This window comes from Accipiter gentilis, chromosome 33, assembly GCF_929443795.1.
Source record: "Accipiter gentilis chromosome 33, bAccGen1.1, whole genome shotgun sequence".
NCBI lineage: Eukaryota > Metazoa > Chordata > Aves > Accipitriformes > Accipitridae > Astur > Astur gentilis.
Window position 1 is genome coordinate 20,710,433 of NC_064912.1, and position 16,739 is coordinate 20,727,171.

The window sequence follows — 16,739 nt, forward strand, 5'->3', positions numbered from 1 at the left end:
CCGGCGGAGGTGGGCCTGGCTGAGCCCCGGCCGGGCGCCGCAGCGTTCGTGCCCCCTCGGCCCCGCCGGCGGTGCGGCGGCTGCTCCTCCTCCCCACCACGGCTCCGCGAGCCGCCGGGCTGGGCCCCGCCTGCCCGCCGTCCCGCGCGGGGCCGCCTCCGCCCCCCGTAGGCGGCGCCGCGCGGGCAGCGGGAGGGGAGGGGCGGGGCGGGGCGTGCCCGCGCGGCAGGCGGGCGTTTCCGCCGGGCCGGGCCGGCGGGGGAGTGCTCTGCGGCGGGGCGGAGGACGCGGGTCCGGGGAGCGCGGCGCCCGTGCCGCTGGGGCCGGGACCACCCGGTCCGCACCGAACCGAAGCCCGGGCGAGGGAGAGCACCGACCAGGCAAGTGTAGCTCCGGCGGCTGCCCCTTCCCCTCCCCGCCCGGCGGAAGGACGGTCTGTGGCTGAAGCGGAATTTGCGCGGTTGACGCTTCGCGGCTGATGCGGTGTCCGCCGTTCTCCGCGCCGCTGCTGACAACGAGCTGCCTTTTAAAGCCGTGCTGCCGGCGGCCGGGGCGGCAGCCTGAGCGTTTCCGGGAGGGTGCCGGGCTTGCGCCGGCTGGCGCGGGACGGGTCGGGTCGGGCGGAATTGCAGTTGCTGCTCCGAATGTCCCTTGGCCTTGTCGGGGTCCGGGGGGGGCGGAGCGGGAGGTCCCCGGGACGCGCGGGCCGCCGGGGGGCGGCGGCGGGGAGCGCTCGCCCCAGGGCCGGTCCCCGGACGTCCCGCGGGTGCCGGCGCCGCTCGGCTGCGGCTCCCCCCGAGGGGGAAGGGCTCTCTCGGGGCGTTGTCGCCGACAGAAGTGCTTTTCCTTCCTTGAGGCTGCTGAACTGGGGCGCCGCTTTAGAAATGAGCGAAGGCGGAACGGGTTTAATTCCCGGAACGTCCCGTCCCGTCCCGTCCCCCGGGCAGCGAGGCCCTGCCCGACGGGCGCGGGGGCACCGAAGCTCTTCCCGCGCTGCCTTGGAAAAGCCGCCTGTGCCGGGAGCCGGCAGCGGGGCCAAACCGCAGAGCTGCGCCCCGCTCTCGGGTCTCCTTCAGAAGCGGCTGCCAGCGTGTGTGGGTTCAGAGAGCGCTTCAGACCAGTTTGTGCGCGATTCGTAGAAGCCGGGGTTCAGAAACGGGGCATCAGAAGTGAGCTGTGGTAGTTAGTCGTTTTAGTCCGGACGCTTTGTGTTTCCGGCGGCTTTTGTCAATGTGTCCAGATTCAGCCGTTTCTGTCGGTTCTGAATTAGAAAATACCTGAGGTTATCTTGCTGCTTGCAGACTTAGATTTGCAGCTTCTCAAATTATGTGAAAGTATTGTATTTCTTATAGGCCCAAATGACATGTTATTACGCCCTTTGCTGGCTCCTGTCATCTCAATATGAAAATATGTTGGAATGCAGAAACCTCAGCTGAAGTCAAAAATAAAAATTGCCCAGTTTCAAGTGTTTTAGAGAGAACCCGTCTGCTCATTTTGAGAGGCTCCTTTCATATTTATGAGGAGAGGTTTATCCAGATGTGCCCTGTCCTGCTCCAGAAACGCAGATATCATTTGTATGTTGTTGCATGTTGTTGCGTAAAATGACATTAATGGAGGGTATCTCAAACTACACGAAGGAACTTGTGGAATGAGAATGACATTAAAATATTAGTAAAATTACTCATTTAAAAAGAATTTAAAAGCATGTCTCCTTTAAAATCCGCCATTCTGAAGTTAAATTCCTTCTTTAGCAGTCATACAATGGTGCAGGAAAGACTGTGCTAGATAAGCAATAATATATGTTATGCCCTTTAAGATAAAAAAATGGGACAAAGCCTCCCTACTACTGAATCCGTAATCTAAGGACCTGTGTGAGTTTCTGCTTACCCAATGTGTTCCACTGTAGCAGTCTCAGTAAGAAGAGACCACATTAATACAGTGGTGTATTAATTGAATTGCAAAGAAGCACATGGGTGTGGTTTACTCTTCACTTGAGATAACACAAAGTGGGAACTATTGAATTTTATCTTTTGGCCCTTCATTGACCAAAGTTGCCATCCTTAATTATTGGAACTTGGAAATATCTTCCAGTCTACCCTTTAATTTACTCCTTAACGCAGTGTACAGGACTCTTTCCTCAGCTTCCAAATTCTTGTGAAAACCCGTTTTGTATGAGACACCTACACTTTTCACCATACACATACTTTGTGCAGTTGCCTCTGACAGTCATGTTGCATGTCAAAGAGTAGGTATTATGATTTATGTTCCTGTAGGCCTGCCACTTTGTATAGGCACTTACAGAAAAAGAAATAAAAGCAGCAAGAAAAAAAGATGGAAATTACTCCCTCACTTTTTTCTTTTCAAATTTTGATATAAAATCAGTACATGAACTTTTGCTTTGCTATATAAGGCTTATCTCATTTTAGTCTGCAGTTACAGCCAATGTTTTAAACCAGAAGGAATAAGACAAGATGTACTTTAATTTTTAAAAGAGACAGTTTTAAAATAGGGAGTGGTCCTTTACCTGTACAATTGCAGCAAAGGTAAAATAAGCAGTCTTACATAGAAATTTCTGTCACCTGTCTTTTGGGCATGAGTTACTCTTCGAGCATAACAGTTTTGCAAATTATGCCTGTAGATTAAATGTGACCCTAGTTTTTTTAGAAGACCAGACCAGAAGTGATTATTGTTTTTCTTGCTGGTAAATGAAATATCTTCAATCATATCATTTTTTTTTTCAAGAAACAGAAATGGTAAATGATCAAAGCACGTAACTTGTGCCAGTAATCACATAGACCTGCTTCTAGCCCCAATAGAGATTTTTTTCATAGTTTTGGGGAAGTCACTGATGTCTTTTACACCTTACTGTCCTCAAATATATTGGGATTACTAGGTTTGCTGTGGTATTAGTTTTCTCTATATGTGTTATATACTTTTTTAAGATTGGTATTTCGTTATCTGATATAAAGAAGAACTTAACAGACAGGAAAGCTACTGTCATTTTAATTTTCTCCCTTTGCATTGGATTTATAGTCCACTATTATTAAAAAAAAAAAAAAGTTTGCAGTTTCTTTAGAGGATGGGTTAACTCTGTTTTCATCAATATGTACAGATCTTTTCTCCTATGGGGTAGATATTTTTGCTCTGCCATCTGCTGATTCATACATGCTTATGTGATACAGGATTCTCTGCCAAAGTTTCAAGAGTTTCTTGGAACTCAAGAGTTTCTTGGAACTCAAGAGTTTCTTGGAACTCCCGTCATGCAACAGGATTACTTAACAATGGGCTGGAAAGCAAACGCCACCTCTCTTGAGAATTCCAGGAAAAAGGAGGAAAAGAAGAATGATCTTTTTTTGCTGGAGCAGTTTGCTCTTTTTTTTTTTTTCTGAGCAGCAGCAAAGGCACTTGTGTTCTTTTCAAAAAATTTATTACTGTGCTCAGTCACATTTTGTCTGTTTCCAAAAGGTGAAGAGCTCAAAATGTGAAAAGCTCAGCTCTTGAGTAATAGTTTTCTTGAGCATTTATGAGAAATAAATCTTTCAAGTATGTCCTTTATTACTAGATGAGCAGTAACTGCCTCAGAGAAAGTCACAAAAGAGTTTCCAGTCTAATCTTCTATTTTCACTAGCAATGTTCTTATCCCTTAACCTCTAAGATTGAAATTTTCCATGTTTAATCTTTAGAAGCTTGTTTTAAAGAGTGGTCAATCATGCATGTGAGAATGGAAGAAATACAGTATCGTTAAACGTGACTTTTCTGACAAGCGCAGAAACGTGGATTGCGAGGTAATTGCCTTAGAGCTGAATCTGACATATGGAAGTCAAGATTGATCATAAGGAAAGCACTAGTACTTCTAAGTATATCGGGGGGAAAAAAGGTTTCTATTGCTACATTTCACAATAGTTTTGATTTATATAGACAGTATTTATCAATAAAAGGTGTGGTGGTCCTTATTTTTTAAAAAAAGTTATTTTTCTGTCCCTTAATCAACTGAGAGAGTGTCTGGCTGTTGCCTGCCTTGTGTTTATTCTATTTGTATTTGACAACTAATATTCAGCAGCTGTGCTTGAGAATCTGCACAGTTTGAGAGGAATTATTTCAGGGGATATGGCTTTGATAGCATGCCTTTGAGGCTGCACAGCCTTACGTGTATACAGTGCCCACATGCATTACTTCCAAAAGGTCATTAAATTTTTCCTGAGCTAGTCACTTAACAAGTTCATACCACGGCAGAGTTGCTGATCCCTCGCCAGTTCCTTTTGTCTAGCATGCTGGTGAAACTCAAATCTGTTAGAAGTGTCAAAGGTTGTTCTACTCCTGTAGCTGGAGCAGAGGGTATTGAACCACCATCGACAAATATGTTTCAATGGTCCCTTCTACTTCAAAATCTAACAAAACTTCTGCAGAAAGCCCAACACTACTCTCCTGCTAAAGGAGGTCTGAGAAGCTCTCTCCTCTTCACTCCATCACACAGAGAGAATCTTGAGGTTTTGAAATCAAAAATAACGTGCCACCTGGGAACTTCACAGATGTAAGCAGAGCAACTGTAGCACGCAGGTAGTAAGAACACTGTGTCCAGACTTGGAGATTAGAAAGTAGCAAGAGCATGAGAGGGAGGGACAAAAGGGTTGTGTATTAACAGACAATAGGCTGCTGAACAAGTTTTGTCCCTCTTTATGCTGAATGCAAAGTCATGGTGGTTCCATATTAGTTAGCATGACTGTACCTACAAATTTACCAGAATTTTAAATGCATCACATACATTTCTAGTGATATGAAAGCTGGTAGCCATATCTGATCCAGAATATGATCTTCCACGAAGTGGCTACATTGCATCAGCAAAAGAATCTTGGGGAAATAAGTTTTTGGAAAGTCTTAAATTAGTTATTTAATCTGTTTTCAGTTTACCTGTGCAGCTTCGCTATGCTTAAAGAATTCTAATGTGTAAAAGCTGCCCAGTTTTCCTTCTCTGAAGTTGTGCTGGTTATGTCATGATTAGGTATGTGGTTTACAACTTCTTTCTAATTATTTACTGTTTTAATGAATCTGCGTTCTGCTGAAGCAAGGGTCAGAGGTCTTTGCGAAGAACTTTTTCAAGAGGATAATATTGTTATTATCTAGGGTATTGGTGATAGGACTCGGAAAATGTTTTAGTCAATAAATCAGGCACTTGATTCTTAAATTCTTTCAGTCATCTGAGTGGAATCATAGGGCTTTGGTGACATGTTGATAGTCAACGATTTGGTCTATTGCTTACCCTTTTAATATCTCATGTACTAGCAGCTTTGCTTTTCTAGTGGCTAAAAGAGTGGGTCTGCTGCCAATGTCAGTTTAGTATCCTCTGTAATTAAAACTTTGCAGAAAAGTCTTCTGGCTCATTTGCATTATCCTTATTCTTCTACACTTCTTGTTCCATGAGCAAGCTTTGGGGGGACCAGGCTCTGCAGGGGATCTGAATCCTAACATCTAGCAGCGTGGTAGGAAGAACTACACCCTTACCATAACAGGGGCACTGACGTAAACTTAAAATAATGTTTTCTGTTGGCAGAATTTCAGCATAGCTTGTCTTACTGAACCTGGCCAGTGTCAATGATGGCAAGACTCTTAAGTGCTGCACTGCATACCCTGTGGACCCTTTTCTTTTCATATACAACAAATGAAGGTACGCTTGTCAATGTTTTAAATTATTATACTGAAGTTTTATTGACAGCATTTTCCCATGACTAGTAGGCAACACTATTATCGTTAATTAACTAATATAAAATGTGTAACTTCAAACGTCAGAAATATCCATATACTAGAATAAATTCTTAGATTTTTTTTTCTTTTTATTGACCTTTTCCGTATGAGCAATTAAAAATAGGAATTTGCAGGAAGGAGAAACTGAGGTTTGGAAAGTCATCTCCCTGCTTCCCCATTATCTAACCTCTGTTGGACATCTTGCTGCAAACAGGGTGGTCAGCAATGACCCAGGGACATCTCTGTAGAAATCCCGTAAGAGTAGAAAGCACTAGTCTCTCATTTGTTTATTTTCATAAATGCCGCTGTTGGGCCATGCAGGACCTGGAGGGAGCTATGCTCGTGGCATGCAGCCTGTAGATCTACTGTTAAAGGGCATCTGTCAATTTGCATTCTCCAAAGTATGCAGAGTTATTGAGTTGGAAAATGTAGTTGATGGGATTTGAACAAATCTTGCAGGCACTTGCTGTCAGACACTAGGTGCCCCGACTTGTGCCTGTACGGGGGCAGATGACTGACATGTGACGTCCTATATGTTCTTCATACACCCTTCTTTTGGTCTGGCAGGATGTGTAGCTGCAGACGAGACAAGATATATAAAATCATGTTTTCTGACAATGCATTTTTATTCTCTGGAAAATTAATCTTACATTTTGCTTTCTGTATTTTTTAAGTTGTTCCACAGTAGTCTACAGTTTTGGTTTTTTAAAAGCAAACCAAAATAGTTGAAAGAAAATAAAAAATAGTCTGTCTCTAAAAAAGGTTTATTAGCTACTTTCTTATGTACTATGAAATAGTACAATTGAATTAATGAGAAGGATCAAGGTTTGCAAGAGTGCGTTGGCTGGGTCATCTGATCTTGGTAATCCCACGTCCTGTAAGTGATCTTTATCAAGGTTTAATTTTACAGTTTGGGGTTTTTTCCCCCCTAGTTAACTGCATGTTTTAAGTTTCTTCAGCGTGGTATTCTAGTTGAGGATTAAAAAAAGTCCAGTATTTCAGTTCCCTTTTTTAACTACATGAACTGAAAACAAACTCTGTGCTGTATGTGGTTTCAAAAGGAAATTCTCAAATATCTGAGGTTTTAAAAAAATACAGTGTAGCAGAGATGGAAGAGAGAGAAGGTCACAGGAAGAGAATGCAGAAGATAATTTAGATTTTAGAAAGACATGAGGATGCTAAAGGCAAGATAAAGTAAAGCTGCTAATCATCAGAGCTTAACACAGCAGGAAGACCTTCATTTAACTGAAGTATTCTTGAAAGTGTAAGATCATTAACACGTTGAAAAATAATGACATTCATCTTTAAAGGGCTTAAAATGTTAGTACTTCTTTTAAAAGTGCATCTTAAAGTGGAAAAAAAAAGAAACAATAAAAATACAAATGGCAACCAAATATAAACAGCAGCAACAGGATAAATAGGTAATGTTTCTTTTAAAATAAATGAGCAGTGTGACTGTTACAGTATTGCAGAAATTTAATTCTTGGGTTTTTTTGAAGAATCCAGGACTATGCAGAACAAAGAGGAACTAAATGTGGTGCTGTCATCCAGAAAGGACATAAGAGTGATAGTTCTTATCTACAAGATAAATAGCTAGCCTTAGTAACTAAAACAAAGCAAAACATTTTTTTCTAAATATTTGAACAGTAATGAAACTGTGAGCTGCAAACAGTTCTAGGTTTATAACCAGTCAATATACCAGAAAATTTCAATTACAATTTTTACAGAATTTTAAAATGGTTCCTTGACATTGCCGTGCATCCTCATTTGGATAAGTGAGCCTCACTACGGTTATTGAGCTTACTCAAGTGATTCAGGACTGCTTGGTAGTCAAGTTTTGTGGGAGGCCTTTTAGAAAGGCAAGTGAAAGTGATGTGTGGATTTTAATGTGGGTGAAAGACCATACACTGACAATACTAAACAATTAAGTGTTTCTTTGAGTTGGGTTTTTACTGAAGTACCAGAGGGTACTGTTGGTCGACTTGTATGTTATGTATCATGTCCACTAAAAGGCATCTGACCATCATGTTTATTACATTTGCAGATACTGTACTGTATCAGAGTATGCAGAAGTTATATCAGAATAAATAACATAAGTGGCCTACAGAAAAGTGGAAATGTAGGAAGGATAAAACAAAATTATGTGTTCTTGACAACAAAAGTTTTGCTTGGGAGGAATAATCTGAAACTTAGGTACCCATTGGAAAGAATAAGCCTGTGAAGCAGCTGTAGCTGAAGAACAAGGACCTCACAGGATCTGAATTGTTGGCAACTTAATCTTGAATTTGCACTGTAAATGACAAGAATGGGGAGTTAGTAATGTGCTGGGCCATGTAAACAAAATTGGTCCATGTATAATTGCCAGAGGAACCTTCTAGCAGAATCCCTTGTGAAACTATCGGAAAAATATCAATTAATAGGATTCTTAAAACCAGCCAAAGCTATGCAAAATTCTTACGAGGAATTGAGATGTAGAGCAGGAGAGAAGGATTTAGATCTGTACAACTTGTACAAGAAAAGGGAGTTACTGTTAATATTTACTAGTAACAAACGTCAAAGAAGGCAAAGAATTGTCTGAGATGATAAAAGTATTAGCTACTTCTGACTGCTTCATTTAGAAATGATCACATTCCAGTACCACATTTGGCACACTTTTAGTCCTAATAACAGCATGGCATTAATGTCACAAAGCTCCTCCTCTTCTGTTCCTTGTTTCACTCGTGTGGAGTGCATTGAAATAATGGAAAATGTGGCTGGAGGGGATACCGAGGCTTGTCTATTCCATTTCCCTTTCCAGTTTTAACAAAGATATTTTGACCAATGTTTTCTGTTTTTTTTCTTAAATACTGCCATTGAAAGAGACTGTAAACACAAGCACTGGGAGTGCAGAGACTTTGGGCTTTTCTGTACCCTCTCAGTGCCTGGAACAATGTGACTCAATCTCTCCAGGTCTCCGAACACTATCATAACAATGAAAAGAAGACAGAATAGGAAATACTGAGTGAAATTAAGAAAAGGTGTATACTAGAAGGAAGCCTGTGGGAAGATCTTCTAGACAATGGGGAACTGGGCTGGGGAGGCAGAGGGCATGCATTTGGGAAGCTTAGAACCATTGTAGGTAAAGCATGAGTACATGCCTGTAGGCAGTGATCTTAGTCTGACTCTGTTAATTACCTGCATTTTGGCTTTTGAACCTTTTGTATTAACACATGATGCTGTTTTGTAATTAAATGTTGATGAGTTTTACATAGAGCTATCAGAATCAGATTTTCTGTGCTTGGAAGACTCTGTTGGATGAGTTGTGCCTTTCTATTTCAATATTACTACTGCAGACCTGCTTCCTCTTCAAGACTGTAGATGTTGTCTCCAGAAAGGTAGAGACATTTGGCGACATGCATCTCTTTCCATTTACCCAGACTGTGAAAAATAACAATGCTTTCACTTAATTTATAGGGGGTTGGTAGCTCTGTTTAGGTGGAAAAGTTAATATTTCTGCAGAAATAATATTCTTTTGATTCTCTTGCTTCTCATTGTCTGCTGCTGCTCCCTAGTTATGGCTGCAGAACGTGTACGGCAGTTTGCATGCTTCAGTGACTATGACAAAGAGCTGGTTTGTCACTGGGAAGTGACTGCACAGACGAATTGTTCCAGAGAATTCCTGCTCTATTACAGCCAGGAACTTTTTCCTCAGATGTAAGTGTTTAATAAGATGTTACATTATCATTGTTGGAACCTCATATATCCTGTAGCCATTATCAGCTTTGATTACCTCCTTCTACCATGGGTTTCTGGGACAAAACATAATCCAGATTATTCTTGCGAGGAGGAAAATGGGTTGCTGCAATTAACAGCATGCTCTGTTCAGTGGTCTACTCTTCTGCAGACCTCTCTGCACTCTTAGTACAGAGGAGTGTTCAAGTCCTATTTGTAGGGGTGGTAGGGCTCTCATAAGTTTACCAACCTTCATTTCATGCGAAATTTTACCTTCAGGAGAAATCCTACCTGATTTGCCAGTGTGTAGCCTGTGTGAAAGGTGCTCTGCCCTGGAGCACAGGTGACTGATTATCTCTGCACACAGTTTAACTCTGTGTTCAAGCACAGACTGTTGTCCCTGTTGTGCAGCAGGGCCAGTCATAATCTCCTACAAAGGAAGATGCATCTGGGCTCTCCTGTTCCTCTCCATATGATTTCTGCAGGCAGATATCCAAATAACCTCACTTTGTAGTAAATCTGTTCCCATACTAGCAAGCTGTAAGCCTGCTTCTTCAGAGGTTAAAGTGTGATGAAGAGTGTTAATTTTTCCTCTTGGGATCAATCATTAGCCTTTCTGTCAAGTTTTTCATTTGTGCAATACAGATATCTAAGGGGTGTTTGGGGAGGGTGGCTTGTTTGCAAGTTTGGGGGAGCTTGGTTTTGGTTTGGATTTATTTGGGCCAGACATTTCTAGGAACTAACCTTGTTTGTCTCAGATTTGATGAGCTCTACACATTGGGAAGCTTGATTTCACCTTTTCAAGAAATAGTGTGCCATACTCTCTAAATATCACATAATTTTCTGTGTTTCAGAAATACATGTGTCCCTGAGAACGGAAAGGATGGTTCAAGGTGCACTTGCACAATATGGCCGGATTATTTTGTATCAGGCCTCACCTATAATCTAACTCTACAGTTCAATGGGACTGATATGTGGAATTACAGTGTTACACCAGCCCTGGTTGGTAAGAAAGTGTTTACTTTGTCACCAGGACATCTGGTTCCAGGCTTTGCAATCCTAGCTAACTCCTCATTCATGTCACTGGAACAGTTTTTCCTTGTCAGAGGTGAAAAGTGTCATGCTGGCTTAAATGCAAAATCTGTTTGGCTGAGAAACCTGATTCTGGAGTAGATTCTTAAGGAAAGAGTATAAACAAGGGGGCAAGCAGAGGCTGATTCTTCTTCTAGCTATACCCTCCCAGCTGCCAGCCAGCAGCAGTTTGGGGGCTTCGATGTGTCCTTAGTGTGTTTTACTTTTGGCTGTAGAATTCAAGGATGAAGAGGAATGTGCTGCTTCCAGTTTCTAGAAAGACACTAGGCTATCCCTACTGAAATTTCTTCCATTCCTGTCTCTGTCATACTCAGATTTTTCATACTAGTTGAATCATCCCCCCTAAACAGAGATTTTTATGGTAATTGGTGTTCGGTTATAACAACCAGTGATAAAAACTTAACGAGACTGCTCTTTCACAGGACAGAGCGTAGATATGGTTTATGTCTCTCTGCAGGCACCTAGTTGGTTTAGAACAATGTGCTTGTTCATAACACTTGTCACCTCAAACACTCACAGAAATCATTCACATACCTTAGGCAGGCATTCATCTGCATCGTTGAGCTGGTTCTTTTCAGAATAGTTGATTGTCGCTGCTGCTTACCAGCAGAATAAGCAGGAGCCTGCTTCAGTTTCTAAGAGACAGTAGCCAGGACAGCCTGGCTGCAAAGGTGTCAGAAGTGCTGTGCCTGCCCTATGGCACAGCATGCTATTGTGAGGGCACAGGTTGTGCTCATTTTTCCAGGCTGAAAGCTGCATCCAGAGCACCAAAAGGTTGAACTTGCAGTTTGTTCAGCCAGCTTGAAGATTCAGTGCTTGTTCATGAATACCTTGCAGTTGCTCTGTTTTGGCCTCTATATGCTTGTGCTACAGCATAGTGAAAAGGGCTAAATGCATTGACTGCGATGAGATTCTGGTCTCTGGTGAATGTTTGTCTCTCTGCTTCTCTCCATCAGTGCTTTCCCATTGCCTTGTTCTCCTTAATTGTATTTTTTAACATACAGTTAAGCCAAGGGCCCCCCAAAATCTTGCCATTGAGAAAGGTGAAAATGGTAATTTCATTCTGAGCTGGGAGGAGAGCTACTCTCCTCCTTCCATGCTCTCTGGACAGCCGGTCATCTATGAAGTGAAATACTGGAGGAAGCAGCACCCGACAGAGGTAAGAGACAGTTAGTCTCTTCATTTTCTGTCTCTCTGGAGCTTTCAGGTTTAAAAAGTCCTCTGAAAAGTCTTGAAACCATTTCATGAATAATGGTGTAAGGGCCAGCAAGAGCAAGTCCCACTATGTTCTTGATCACACTATTGCCACAGGTCATGTTGCCCCAGGGTGCTTCAGCTGGGCTTTAAAGGATTGAAACTCTTCTGACTGCCACCCCAAAATGCTCTGCTCTTCACAGTAGACAGGGCAGAGATTGAAAATAAAATGCTTCTGTTCCCTGAACTTTGTTTGCTCCTTAGACATCAGAAAGCTGGAGGCAGTTCATGACTGTGGCACACTTGAGGCATTTCAGACACCCTTTTGAACAATCCAGCACTTCAGAGCTGGGCTTCTTCTGGAAGGGGAAGAACATTCATGGTGGCATGTTGCAAATACCATGTGCTTATGACAAAATGCAGTATCACACACACCAGTTTAGGTATACGGTCATTCCTTTGCTCATTTGTGAAAGGTTGCTGAAACACATAGCACTATTGTTATTTAATTGCTGTCACTAACCCTTCACCTCATAAAGAAATCAAAGTGAACTTTCTCACTTCCTTTTCAGGTTTCTGTAAAAGCAATTAACTACCAGGCAAAAAGCTTTGAAATTACTGCAAGCTCCTTGAGGAGAGGCTATGATTATGTCGCAAGTGTAAGGTGTAATTATACAGACTACCCGGCCAACTGGAGTGAATGGAGTGAAGAAGTTGAATTTCACTATGGTAAGTATTGTAACAAATAGCAGCTTGATAAAAGGATGGTACAGTTTTATAAACCATATCGTGGATATATCCCCACTGCTCTCCTCTCAGAGGAGAGTTATGGAATCATCATCTGCATTCTTTTGAATGTATTGTGGATACATCTGTAATGGCTTCCAAAGAGACTAAACATAAAAAGCAACTCCTGGGCAAAATAAGGAAGATAAGACCAAGGAAGTTGGATTGTTTACACTTGTGAAAAAAAGGCTGAAAGGGGATGTGTTTATTCTCTATAAATATTTCATGAAGTAGACACCAGGGAAGGAGAAGAGATATTTAAACTAAAGAACAACATTGATGTAAGAGCAAGTGGGTGTAAGTGAACAAGAGCTATTTGGGCTGCAAATTAAGCAATACTTTAACCATCAGAGGGCTGAGGGTTTATAAAAATCTCTGAAGAGCAACAGAGAGGACAAGAAGCATAGCTGCACTACGGTGGGGATGATAATGCCGTTCTAGGGCCTGTGTGACAGGTTTGTCCCCAAGAGCTGACAAATGGTTTCACAGTACATGTTGGCTCTCCCAGCTCCTAATACTCACAGCAATGGACTGCAGTACCTGCATTGATCTTTCAGACATGCCACACACCACCACCACTGGTAGCTGTATATGTTCTGTTGTTTGTCTGCTGGAGACTTTATTTTACATTCTCTAAAGGAGTATTTTTTTTAAGGCTGAAAAGAAGAGCAATGAATTTGGTGTTGCCAGTACTTGTATTTATATGCACATACACACGTAAATGTGTATGTTTATTTAACAGATTACCAAGTAACAGCTGAAGACATTCTGCAGATGGCTGTTCCTGTATCCTGCATACTGATCATGGCAGCATCTGTAACTTGTTACTTCTGTTTTACCAAGTATGTATCATACTGTTCACAGGTTTTATAGACTAGCAGTTTGCACAGATACCAGTATTGCTATTGGTTAGCTGAATGTCTAGTAGTACAGGAATCTAATGTTTTGGTTTTCTGCAGCACCTTTATCTTGCTATGAGCAAAGGTTTTATAAACATGAATCAGTTGCACTCTGGCATTTTCTGAATAGATAACTGAATATTCACTATTAATCTTACTAGAATGGGCCACTTGTAGCATCCAAAACAGGCTGCAGTTATGGGGTTTGTCAGTTTTGGACCACAGTCTTTGCTGGAGTTCCAGTAATGATGGTTAAATATCTGTATTTCTTTTCACATTTTTTTTTTAGTGGTAATGTGAAAGTGGGATCCTGTTTGGTTTGCACACTATTTCGAACATGATTAGAAGAACATGTGACTGTGGTTGTGCAGAGCAGTCATGCACCAAACATATAAACATCTTAGCACTAGTTTAATGAAAAGCAGCCCTTGGAGATGCACAGAACAAGCACTTCCTGTTGCTGCAATGCAGATGGCTGAGAGGGAGAGAAGAGCAGAATAGGGAAGTGTACGCTGGTGAAGCCAAAATGCAGTCAAAACAAACAATTTTAATGCTTCCCTTGCAGAGTGAAGAAAGAATGGTGGGATCAAATCCCAAATCCAGCAAAGAGCCATTTGGTCGTAAAAAATGTCAAGGTAATTTAAAGTGTTTTCAAAAAATACCTTTTCCTGATCACTAGAAGTAGAATATGTAATAAGTGCTATTGTCTGGCTAGTGCAGGGTACTAGTGCTAGTGCAGATACTAAACACAATTCACGTGTCCTGAATCTCATTTGTATCTTTATTAGTTTTCAGTTTTGTGCTACATTGATGAAATTAAGTTCCCTTTCCATGACTTAAAGCAGACTCATATGGAAAATCAAATGTAAGTAAGATAAAGGGAAACACACACCCCCCCCTCTTTACAGTACAAAATAGTTTCCTGTTACATAAACATTAACTGTCCTTTCCTTTTGACTTCCAAAAAACAGAAGTTGCAAGAACTGTCTGGCTCAAAGTAACATCAGAAATGTTGAGAAATCTTCTAGTTGCCACAGCAAGCCTGGAGACTGGTTTCCAAAAGGCAGCAGTGCAGTTTTAACCCCTGAGACAATTCTGGTTGAAGAGTCTGTAGAAATCTGTGAATGTTTAACAGACATTGAGGCTGAGAGCCAGGAAGAGACTAGTGACCAGATCACCATGTTTGAGCCTTGTGAGAGCAGTGTCAGTGCTTTCAGAGAGCACACTGAACACAATGATGCACTAGCTAGCATGTTTATTGAGCTCCTGGCAGATGAAAACAATGTGCAAGACAATAAAGACCCAGACATCATCACAGGTCAGAATAAAACCTTTGAGAAACTTGAGTCAGAAAATCCATCACAGCAAAACACAAAGGAAAGTGCAGCCCAGAGTCAGCAGCCATGTCATACAGTCTCCCTTTTCACCAAAGCCTCTCAAGATGACTACAATTGTAGTACAGTCAGCAAGAAGTCAGAACAATCAGAAGAATCCTTTGAATCTGGCTATCAGAGCTCCAGCATAAATTCTGCTTCTCTGGATGCAAGAGATCTTCAACATATGGTTCATCAAAGCCTTTTTCCATGCAGTTCTGAAAGTCAGCATGATTCATGTGCCCTGAGCCAGGAGTCTCCAAATAAGCCATCCTTTGGGACCAAAAAAGACAGAATAAGCAACCCTGCACACAGGAGTTTTGATACCCTTATGCCTCCATCCATGGGGCTGTGTAGCTCTGCATACAAGAGCTGTGACACCCTTATGTCTCCATCTGTGGAGCCCTGTGGTTCTGCCTATAAGAGCTGCGACACCCTTATGTCTCCAGTGGTGGAGCCCTGTGGTTCTCCCTACAAGAGCTGTGACAGCCTTATGTCTCCATCTGTAGAGCCCTGTGGCTCTGCATACAAGAGCTTTGATATTCTTGTGTCTGCATTCAAGGAACCAAGTAGCTCTGCATATAAGAGCTTTGATACCCTTATGTCTCAGTCTATGGCTAACAGTAGCCTGACTCTGTGTTTTGAAAATGTGTGCTCCTCACCACCTTTGACACAGTTTGCAGAGACACCAGAACTTAGCTGCAGAGATCAAATTTTTCGACCCCCTAGCAATCAGACATGTTACACCAACTACAGATCTCCCTGCACTGAGCTTGATTTTCAAAATGCCTGTTCAGAACATACTGATTTTCCATCCTTCTCCATACATGCAAATGATAGTGCTTCAGGTTTCCTACCAGAGGAAGAAATACAGAAGCAAGTAACATACCAAAATGTTCAAAAGAAAGCCAATATAATTTCTTGCCCCATTGGACCTCAACCATCTGGTTATCAACCTTTTGATAATGTAGTTAAATGTAATGGTACATACTGTGACAATGATAGTGAGGTTATCTCTAGGTCACTGTATGAACCCTTCATTTGTCTTTTGTGCAACAACCTGAGAGAAACACCTCCAGATACCATAATCTGTGAACCTGACCAGAGGACAGATAACCACATATGTTTGATTGTACAGGGTTTTGACTGCAGCATTGTTCCAGGTTTGGCCTCTAGTGAGAATGTCACACAGACCAGTGATGGCAGCCTTTGGATCATCAACTCTAATGAGCTGTCTAGTGATAGCAAAGATGAAAATACCAGCAGGGACAAACAGCTATTGCATTTGTTAGAACTGAGGTGTCAAGATTTTAGCAGCAGAGAAAGAACTACAAAGGGCACAAAACCCAAGGGCTTTAACTATACTGGTAAAGGAATGCAAGAGAGCAGCAGTAACAGACTAAATACTGACTGTCACTGCCACACGCACAACCACCTGAGGAAAACTGGAAATGCAGGGGAAAATACAGAGGTGATAAAGCATGTGGTAGGCAGGAGGTGCGGCTCAGCAGCTAGCTTACCAGAAGAATCACTGGACAGCATTGAGCTAAACTTAGAAGGAAAAACTGCAGAGCCCCTGGAGCTCCTGATCTCAGGCAAGTTGTCACCTCCTCTTTTTGTGGATAACTCCTGTCCTTCTGATTCTCACAGCATTCACAGTGAGGGTTCCAGACTGGCACCTGCAGTTAAAAAAAGACCAGTAGAACTATTGAGGGAAAACAACAGGAAGAATGAGAAAAAAATGGAACTCGTACAAGCCCTTGCCCAGGAGGACAACTGCTACATGAAGGTAGCCTAGCCACACTTGCCAAGACTGAACCAAATGTGTCATGGGAAATAAACTGTGGCAAATTGAAATGCTGCTTGTTCTTCCCGTCTTGCCTGAAGTGAAGGCTGCTGCAGTCCAGACATGGATTCAGTGGGTTGTAACACTCATGCCTGTGGC

At 42.2% G+C, this 16,739-nt stretch overlaps 1 protein-coding gene across 3 annotated transcripts; it reads left to right on the top strand.

Moving 5' to 3' along the window:
• The first annotated feature begins 267 nt into the window (after window positions 1-267).
• On the top strand, window positions 268-16,640 carry IL4R (interleukin 4 receptor). 3 transcript variants are annotated; one of them, XM_049791123.1, is made up of 10 exons: window positions 268-380; window positions 5,549-5,662; window positions 9,291-9,432; window positions 10,305-10,456; window positions 11,547-11,701; window positions 12,309-12,465; window positions 13,265-13,364; window positions 13,987-14,056; window positions 14,210-14,286; window positions 14,393-16,640. In XM_049791123.1, the coding sequence occupies exons 2-10, from the start codon at window positions 5,590-5,592 to the stop codon at window positions 16,590-16,592; spliced, it is 3,126 nt and encodes a 1,041-aa protein (XP_049647080.1). In that variant the 5' UTR covers window positions 268-380; window positions 5,549-5,589; the 3' UTR covers window positions 16,593-16,640. The 3 variants fall into 3 exon arrangements, with proteins under 3 accessions (XP_049647080.1, XP_049647081.1, XP_049647082.1); XM_049791124.1 differs by lacking the exon at window positions 268-380 and adding an exon at window positions 3,654-3,785; XM_049791125.1 differs by lacking the exons at window positions 268-380; window positions 5,549-5,662; window positions 11,547-11,701 and having other exon boundaries at window positions 9,304-9,432.
• The last annotated feature ends 99 nt before the right edge of the window (window positions 16,641-16,739 follow it).

Coding starts and splice junctions, on each gene's coding strand:
- IL4R (XM_049791123.1), top strand. CDS start 5,590: ATGATGGCAAGACTCTTAAGTGCTGCACTGCATACCCTGTGGACCCTT. Junction 11,702..12,308: donor GGAAGCAGCACCCGACAGAG/GTAAGAGACAGT, acceptor CTTCCTTTTCAG/GTTTCTGTAAAAGCAATTAA. Junction 13,365..13,986: donor TGTTACTTCTGTTTTACCAA/GTATGTATCATA, acceptor CTTCCCTTGCAG/AGTGAAGAAAGAATGGTGGG.